Consider the following 9444-nt stretch of genomic DNA (forward strand, 5'->3'; position numbering starts at 1 on the left):
TCATTATCAACCTTGGATTCCGGCCGCCCACGGAGATTGCTTTGCAGGTCGAAATTTCCAGAACGAAAACGTTGAAACCAAAAATGCACGTGTTTTCTTTGCGAGACCACTGCCGTACACATCATTAATACTTCGAGCCGTTTAGCACCGTGTAGCACTGGTGCCACAGCGGATCTCGTACTCGTAAATAACGCAATATTTTAAGTTTTTTCATTTTGTATGCTGTGAGTGACCCAAAGTGAATAGCTGTATAAATTTGGAAATGGAATTCCTAACCAAAGAGGAGATATTTGAGATCAAAGTGACCAGTACGACAAAACGCCAATTTCATATGTAAGGATCTAATATTATTTTTCTATTTAAAAAAAAAATTATTCATTATCTTAATGTTTTTAAATATACTCAATAAAAGTTTAATTTGATACTTTTATTTGAGAGGAATCCACTGAATTTTTTGTTGTTATTGGAACCAAATAATATGAGAAAACGTACGTAAATGTAAATTTCTCTTTTTCGACAACCCGAGAAGACCCGAGAAATTGCCCTCGAGAATTCTCGAAACCCGAGAAATTAAAAAGCTCGAGAAATCATGAACCCTACTTCCAATGCTTCAACGGTATTAATAATATCTGCTTCTTTAATAGTTTATAATATAGTTAAATCTTAAAATGAACTGATTTTCAAAGCTATAATTGTATGCACTGTTTTGATGGGGTTTCGATACTTTTTGATATCTGTAAACTCATTAATTACTATTCTAATTAAAATATATTTAATTATATAAAACATAACTATTACATTTTTTGAGAGTCAGTACAATCAACAGCATTATAATATTGTCTATCGATGCTTATCTACAATGATACCAAAATTAAAATATATGTTACCATTGCAGTACAATGTTCGTTTTATTTGATTATCTATGTTACCGTTACCTTTTATACCATCATTACATCATCATCTCAGCCCGGAAGACGTCCACTGCTGGACAAAGGCTTTGCCCAAAGATCTCCACGACGATTGGTCCTGCGCTGCTCGCATCCAATGCCTTCCAGCGATCTTGACCAGATCGGCGGTCCACCTTGCTGGAGACCTTCCCATATTTCCCATCATTACATAGTATAAAATAAAGTCACTATCACTATCTGTCTAAATCTCTGTGTATGCTTAAATCTTTAAAACGACGCAACGGATTTTGAGTTTTTTTAATAGATAGAGTGATTTAAGAGGAGTATATATATAATACATATACACCTGTGCGAAGCCGGGGCGTGTAGCTAGTATAGAATAAAATAGAACAGAATAAAATTGAAATCTTTATTTATATTATATATATTTATATAAACTTAAAAATGTGGATTTTTTTATATTACCACTCATTGGGAAAGCCTACTCATCATAAGAAGGACTAACAAGAAACTTGCGTGTCATATTTTAAACAAATATTATTTAATATTACTATGTAATATCTTATCTGTGGTATTATATTTTTATCTTAAAATTTGTGGGAATACAAACTATGACTTCGTCAAATCATCATCATCATCATCATCATCGCAGCCCGGAAGACGTCCACTGCTGGACATAGGCCTCCCCCAAAGATCTCCACGACGATCGGTCCTGCGCTGCTCGCATCCAATGCCTTCCAGCGATCTTGACCAGATCGTCGGTCCACCTTGCTGGAGGCCTTCCCATGAGTCAAATGCGCAGTAAAATAGTTTTGATTTGCACGTTGTGTGCATTTTGATCCAACTTGAAAGATAGCTTACATCTCAACTTATAGTCGCAATATTTAACCTTAGTCACAGACGCGTGGCCAGGTCTGCTAGTTGTATAGGGAATAAAAAAATATAGAATCGAATTTAATAGCCAGAAAAAAGATTTAAATGTCAAATAAAAAAGTTCCTCTGCAAAAAAGCTTACTATAAAATTGAAGAATTCGTTAACGATAATAATGTTTTTATAGAAAAACTTTAAATCCATAGCACTGACAATATTATCTAATTACACTAATAATGAGTGCGTAGCGATTTCTATGTTGATTATCGCATGCCTCTTACTTGTTATACTGTAATTATTTATATAAAAAAACATCTATTAAAAAGAGCAACACACAAGTTTCTTGCTCGTTCTTCTTGTGATGAATCTGCATTCCGAATGAGTGGTAGAATCAAAATATGACTATTCAAAAGTGCTTGTAATGAGTTTATTTGAATAAAGATTATTTCTAATAAGAAATTTAGAAGTAGAAATTTTTCGTAGCAGCAAGTTTTGTAGTGAACGGTCGAGGACATACAGTCTTAATATCGATTTAACGCTGATTATTTGTGTAATAAACATACCATGGTCCGGTACAGCAGCTTACATATTACCAGTAGCTATATATATAATTTTGTTTTATTAGAGGTTTGGGCCATTATCAGTTGCTATGACCTGTAACACTGCGACCTGTATAGATCTATATATCACATTAACATGCGCTGAATTCATTACTAATGTATAATTAATGAATCGCTACTTGTATGTTTTAATTACACGCTAACAATCCACACAATGGTAGTCACGAACTAAACCATACATAGCGAGGTACGAGTAGTCCAAGAGCTGACTGCAATAACCTTAGTACCTACGTTATTTTCCAGTTAAGCTGTATATATTTATGAAAATAACTAAATCAAGACCGGTCTAGTACCTACGAATAAAATACTAGTGTTAGTCAAAGAGCTGAATCTATAATCTATATGTATTATAAAGAAATCTATATGTATTAAAAAATAATAAAATATTTGTCTTGATTCTCGCGGACATCTTGTTAATCTCATCTAGAAAATAAACTTATAACTAACGTGGAAACTTAAAAGTAAACAGTAATATCCTTGGACAATTCACACAGCGCCATCTAGTAGATTACTGATATAATAACATATATACTTTTTTTTTGTAAATATACATACACATACATAATATACATAGAAAACACCCAGACCGATACAAACAATCATACTCATGAATTTGTACCGTGCGAGGAATCGAACCCGCGACCATTGGACGTAAAGCGGTGTGCTAAACGACTACACTACCGAGGTCGTCTTTAAATCGTCTAAATAAATTAAAAAAAAAAATTGTTGTATACTGAAACCGTAGTACAAGCTCTGCTATGTCTCAACCAGATCACCCTGTTAGTATTATCATATATTAATTATGTATGTACAGAAAATTAAAACTTGCTTTCGTGTGGTCAGACCTGGGTCTAGTTTAGGGCATGCAATTACTTTTACCACTTTTAATTAATATATGAAATACTTTGTAGTTATATATCTACAGATAGCCGTTTAAAGAGCTCCTAGCATGAGGACTGTAGACCCTGACTCCTGGTTTATGGAAAAGAGGCTACGAAGACCCTTTTGGGGGTTAAATAAGACAGTGGGTTATGGGAATACAGAGTCTCATCTTAGAAATAGTCTGGCGTACTCCATGAACGACTACTGGAGCCATTGTTCATTGAAAACTGTCGTGATGGTGAAGAATTATTTCTATTTAACTTCTAAGAGGCAAGTACTATTTGTGTTATTAGGTTTATGACTTCTGTATTGTCAGATAAAGCTTGAGTCCAACCTTGTGTGAACACAAGATTTATCTCAAGATTGATCTTCCTATCAAATCTCATGTAGATCTGTTCGGTTCTCATGTACATCAGTTTTATTATGAAAAGGTATCAAACAGATATATCGCATTGATAATATTAGAGTATGAATATAAAAGTGACACGCGCGGAATCAATCATTTTAGGATTTTTGAGCCATGCCTCGTTAGTTGTCCGAGGCATGGCAGGCCTACTGGGTCGGCCGGCGGGCCACTGGGTGGGGGGAGCAAGAAGTGCACCGCGCCTAAGAGGAAGAGATTGACACGGCCGGCCACTCAGGCACCAGGTCGTGGTAGCAAGAACCAGGAGGGGATGGATGTCAGTTCCCATAGCAATCAGGGAGGCAGGGGCAGCGCAAGTCGCCCCTAGATCGCTACCGGGCCGGGGTGACCACCGCGGAGGCGGTTCCACCCCACCACACTAGGCCCGAAGAAGTCGCGCGCATGTCCCCGCGCGCCTTCCCCATGGAAGAAGGGGGAAGTAGTGGGTTCTGATAGTGAACCCGCAGAGATGCGGCCCGCTGTACAGTAGGCCAGCGCCGTCGGAGTCGCGGTGGACTGTTTCGATCTTGCGACTCCGGCACATGGCGTTGAACGAGAGCTATCTTGGAGTTCTTAGTGAGTTGGAGTCTCACAGCGGGTACTGTGCAACTGTCCAAGATAAAAAAAAAAGCATGGCAGGCTTGAAAGTGTTCTGGGCTGCTTGTGATGATTTAAATTGTACACAATTTATTAGTTTGTCAAACATGGTACAGCGTGGAAAGGAATGCAAATGTAGGTATTATTGACATCAGCCCTTATTTCAACATGTCCTTTAGACACAAAGGTCTTACTGCATTTTCCATGTGTTTATCTTTTGCTAATGGTAGACACAAAGCGCCGGTAAGCTTTCTAATAACATCTGACCATCAGTTAAATTGGTCAAACGGGGATCGAATAAAATCGGAGGTTTTGACCTCCACAACATGAAGTTGGGGGTCAAAACCTACCATAAAATGTAGATTTTTTAAAGTTCACTATAAACGTCTTCTGCTAACTACCACAATCGGGAGGAAAGGGGATTATTAGTAATGTAGATTGATAGAATAGAATAGAAAATCATTTATTCAAATAAACTTACATTGAAGCACTTTTGAATAGTCATAACATTTTTTTTTTAATCTACCGCTCATTCGTAATGCTGTCTCATCACAAGAAGAATAAGCAAGAAACTTGTGTGTTGCTCTTTTAAATAATTTATTCTTACTTACAATTTAAGTTTAAGTGTGTGAATACAAACCACCGATTAGCACTAATTCAATGAAGTAATAAAATAGAAAAATAGAATAGAATAGATGATCTTATTCCTAGCAATGAACCATGTCAAGTTGACCACCACGTGGTTCATCCTGGAAATCATCGTGATAAATTCTTAGTGAATTTGTCGTGATGGGCTAACTGACATGACGTCATGATTGTCTTATCATCTTCCACTGGAGTCCTGCCAGCGTAAACCGTTAGCGCAGGCGGGCGCACCATTCCATTATCATAAATAAATAAAAAACTACTAAAACCGAGAGGGCATTGTGGTAATGTGGCTTAATGATCTTATTGCTAGCCATTGCTAGCGCTCATGTGTGATGCTGTGATTAAGGTAGATAATTGCCAGCAATGTACCATGTCAGATTGACCTCCACGTAATTCACGCTGGAAACCATCGTGATAAATTCTTGGTGAATTTGTCACGGTGGGCTAACCGACCTGACTACTTAACTTCATCTTCCACTGGTGCGACGCCAGCGTAAATCGTTAGCGCAGGCGGGTGTGCCATTTCATTATTATCCTTAAAAAAAACTACCAATATCGATGTGTAAGCAGGACAGTCGGTATTGTCGTGTTACTGCTGATTCTGTGTGGTGGCGTGGCGATGGTTGGGTACACCACCCAGCAGTTCTGGAGTCTCCCGCCGCTGCAAGTCAGCATGCGTCCTGAAGGACGGCCAATAAGCGAAGTACCCTTCCCAGGACTCGCAGTGTGTTCCAACAACGTGATCAGCAAGAGCGAGCTGCAGAAATATTCGGAGAGGCTGTAAGTGCATCAATTTTTAAAAAAGGAATAGATTAGATACGTTGTTCAAAGCAGTCTGCGTGGGTTCCTTAAACTCTGCTGTTTTCAAAGTCATCTGCGCGGATAGGTCTACCTATAATTCAGCTGCCAAGTACTGATGTGAAAATATGGGCAATTATGGGTAATTACAATAAATTTTTAGTCTTTAAAAATTTATGTTTCTATAAATTTTAATATTCCATAAATCTGATTAATTACATAAAAATTCATAATAGTTTTTTTTTACAGCCAATCATCATTCCAGTAGCTAAAAATCAAATCTCAGTAATGACCAAATTAAAATCAAGAAAACCTACATGCTGAGAGGGCCTTAATTTTCTGTTACCGGAATATAATCAGTTTCTTGCAACATCAGTGACGGCCTCGGTGGTCTAGCGGTTTAGCACCGCCTTACTCCCTATAGTCGCAGGTTCGATTCCTCGCACGGCAGAAACATGTATTCATGAGTATGGGTCTATTCTACATATAATATGTAAACATTTACGAAAATAAAATATGTATGAGTATCAGTTATCTAGAGATATAGCTAGCTTAACTTGGGACTAAACGCTGTGTGAATTGTCCTGAGATTATTATCAGTTTCACTGCGTCTTAGTAACTGCAAACGGTAATATTATTTATTATTATTATAGAATAAAAGCTATTTTTATTTAACCTTACAGACGGTCAAAGGATCATCGTAATCGGACGTTGTCAGTAGAAGAAATAAAACGTCGACTGCTGCGTTTTGGCGGACTACTTACCATGACCGTACCACCGGTCGATTACGGCTTCATTCACTATCTACTCGACAAGGATCCTTCCACGATAGCAACAAACTTCAACGTCACGAGCGTTATGTACCAGGTAATTTGAAAATACATGTACACGTAACGAAAAAACTATATAAAAATCCATATAGCCACTATCTATAAAAAAAAAAGTAATTCAATTGAGTTTCTTGACAGTTCTTCTCAATTGGATCTATATACTGAACTGGGAAAAATTTTAATTATAATGTAAACAATTTGACGTTCAAAAGCTGCTAAAATGTCTTACATGAATATATGATTTTTGAATTTAAATTTGACTAAAAAAGTTTTGATCTACGTAAGTCGCAGTGCTACAACAAACATTTGACAATAGCCCAAAAAACCAAATAAAAGAAAGTCATTAAACAAGCCATCACATGGTGCTTTTAATTTTTATTGTTGCTTAGTTATCATTGTACATTTTGATTGAAATAAAATTAATTTTTAAACATGAATATTGTTTAATCAAATTTTATAGTATAGAGGAGAAAACTTGCGGCTCACCTGATTGTAAGTCATTACCGCCGGCCAAGACAGGATGTTAAAATACTTTTAATATTTCAGTATACTATTCCAGATTGATAGATATTTATAGACAAAAATAAAATTATATCTGCACTTATTATGTTCCTTCAACAGTCTTAACTGATTGACGTATTTGCGATTAATTGTAAGATAGCATATCCCTTTCTAATTGGTCGGGCTTGGAAAGGATGGGTCCCTTTCGCAGTAAGCCAGTGCTTTGTTGAGCAGGTCCAACTCCCAGAACCTGGTTGGGAAGGGATTGTTAGTAATGTGGATTGATAACCCCATTGCTAGCAATGTACCATGTCAGGTTGACCTCCACGCGGTTCCCCCTGGAAACCATCGTGATAAATTCTTAGAGAATTTGTCACGATGGGCTAACTGACCTGACCTAATGCTCATCTTATCATCCTCCACTGGTGCCCCGCCAGCGTAAACCGTTAGCGCAGGCGGGTGAGCCATTCCATTATCATCCATAAAAAAAAAAAAAACTCCCAGAACCTCTTCTTTTAAGTTGCATGTTGAAGCATGGTAGAAAAAATGTGCTACTATGGAAAATTTTCTATTAGTTAATAACTAAATTAATAATTTTATTATATTTATATTATAACGTATTACATCATTACATAGTATAATGTATATAGTTAACTCCGTAGTTTTTATTCATTTAATATTATTAAAAGTTACATATACTCAAAATTCTTGGTATCAAATTAAAGTGCATAAATCCAGTTTCCTGGTAGTAAAACTCTCCTGGCGATCCGCTCAACCTTAGTAAAGATATAAGAAGAAACATTTCAAATTAATTTTATAACAGCTACGCCGCATTGCTTCGATACTGTCATCTACAAGTGCATCGGCGCCCGAGTCGGAGCGTAGCGGTGAGTCACTTTCGCAGTCGACATCTACTTACTACCTACAGTTTTATTGCATTACATATTAACAACAAAAAGTATGGCTACTTCTTGCAGTGGATGCAATAAGAATATACATAGCCTGTCATATATGGAATGTCACAAATGCCATTGTCTTTATGACTTAATTTGTTTGAATATAACAGAAGAGCAATTTAATAAATTCACTCAAAATTACAAAAATGAGTGGTTTTGTCCTTCATGTCTATGCCTCATGCCCAAAAGTGATAACACAAGTACTCCAGTTCGCTCGTCGGCTATGTCACTTCATGACACTTTTTCTATAAGTCAGAATGTAAATACAACTAGAGGGAGCAAACTCAGGGGAGAAGGGACTAACGTCCAAACCGACTTCAGCGTAGCCGACTTATTCTCCGAAATTCGCCGATTACGTGACGAAGTTTATGAGGCACGACAAGAAATAAAGGCCCAATCAGCTGCTTTGTCAAAAACACTAGACGAACGACTTATAGATTGCGCAAGGATCTGTCAAGATAAAGACCTGGAAATCGCCGCTCTGAAAACATCAGTTGGCCAACTCCAACAACTTGTCACTGCACAGGATCAAAACTTGATCAAAAATGAGCTAGAAATTATTGGTATACCCGAAGAAGATAATGAAAATCTACCTCACATAGTATTGCTGGCATCCCAAAAAATCGGAGTTTCACTGACTGAAGCTGACCTGGACGAAGTTGGTCGAGTTGGTCCTAAACGTTCCAAAGACGCTAAGTCTCCGAGCTCTGTCGTCAGTAGGTCACGTCCTATTGTTGTAAAACTTTTGCGCCGCCAAAAAAGGGATGAGCTGGTGAGAGCAGCTAGATCCAGAAAGAATGTTACTACTGAGATGATTACTCCAAGCCCTGCTCAGAAGTTTTACATTAATGAACGGCTCACGAGGGCAAATCGTGATTTATTTCGTGAAGCTAGATCTCGAGCTCAAAAACAAAAATTTCGTTTTTGTTGGGTGCGGCACGGAGGCATCTATATCAAAGAAAATGAAAATAAACAAGCAATCCGAATTTTCTCATACCAGGATTTGGATGAGAAACTTGGTCCACCTCACTAAATATAAGATAATATTTTTATTTCTTTATGTTATGCTAATTCCATTAACAGTTAAAAATATATTATACTCAACACTTTCCAATAATATTACACATTGTAACATAATATTCACCACATACTATACAACATACACATTAAAATTTCATACAAAACATAACTACTACCTTCACGTGTGCTTTACTTCTCCAAAGACAATCTCCAAACAGTCTATAATTCGATTTCTGATCTTCAGATTCTTCCATAAAAAGAAAAAAAAAACCTCTAATGCTTGTTTTTTACGAAGACATTAATAAAACACTGTCGATAAAATGTCTTTCTCTGGAGAAGTTAGAGCTCTGTACTGCGGTGCTACCATCAGACACCAGTTTTCTGGTCTTAAGTCTTAATATAAGAAGTAT

At 37.0% G+C, this 9444-nt stretch overlaps 1 protein-coding gene across 1 annotated transcript; it reads left to right on the forward strand.

Annotated features, from left to right (window-relative positions):
* The first annotated feature begins 7781 nt into the window (after window positions 1-7781).
* Window positions 7782-9241, forward strand: LOC131845761 (uncharacterized). Its single transcript, XM_059194853.1, has one exon. It carries the CDS (start codon window positions 8019-8021, stop codon window positions 9045-9047), a length of 1029 nt encoding a protein of 342 aa, XP_059050836.1. The 5' UTR covers window positions 7782-8018; the 3' UTR covers window positions 9048-9241.
* Window positions 9242-9444: the final 203 nt, after the last annotated feature.

Source organism: Achroia grisella, unplaced genomic scaffold (assembly GCF_030625045.1).
Source record: "Achroia grisella isolate CSIRO2021 unplaced genomic scaffold, CSIRO_AGI_Agris_v1 utg483, whole genome shotgun sequence".
Classification (NCBI taxonomy): Eukaryota; Metazoa; Arthropoda; class Insecta; order Lepidoptera; family Pyralidae; genus Achroia; species Achroia grisella.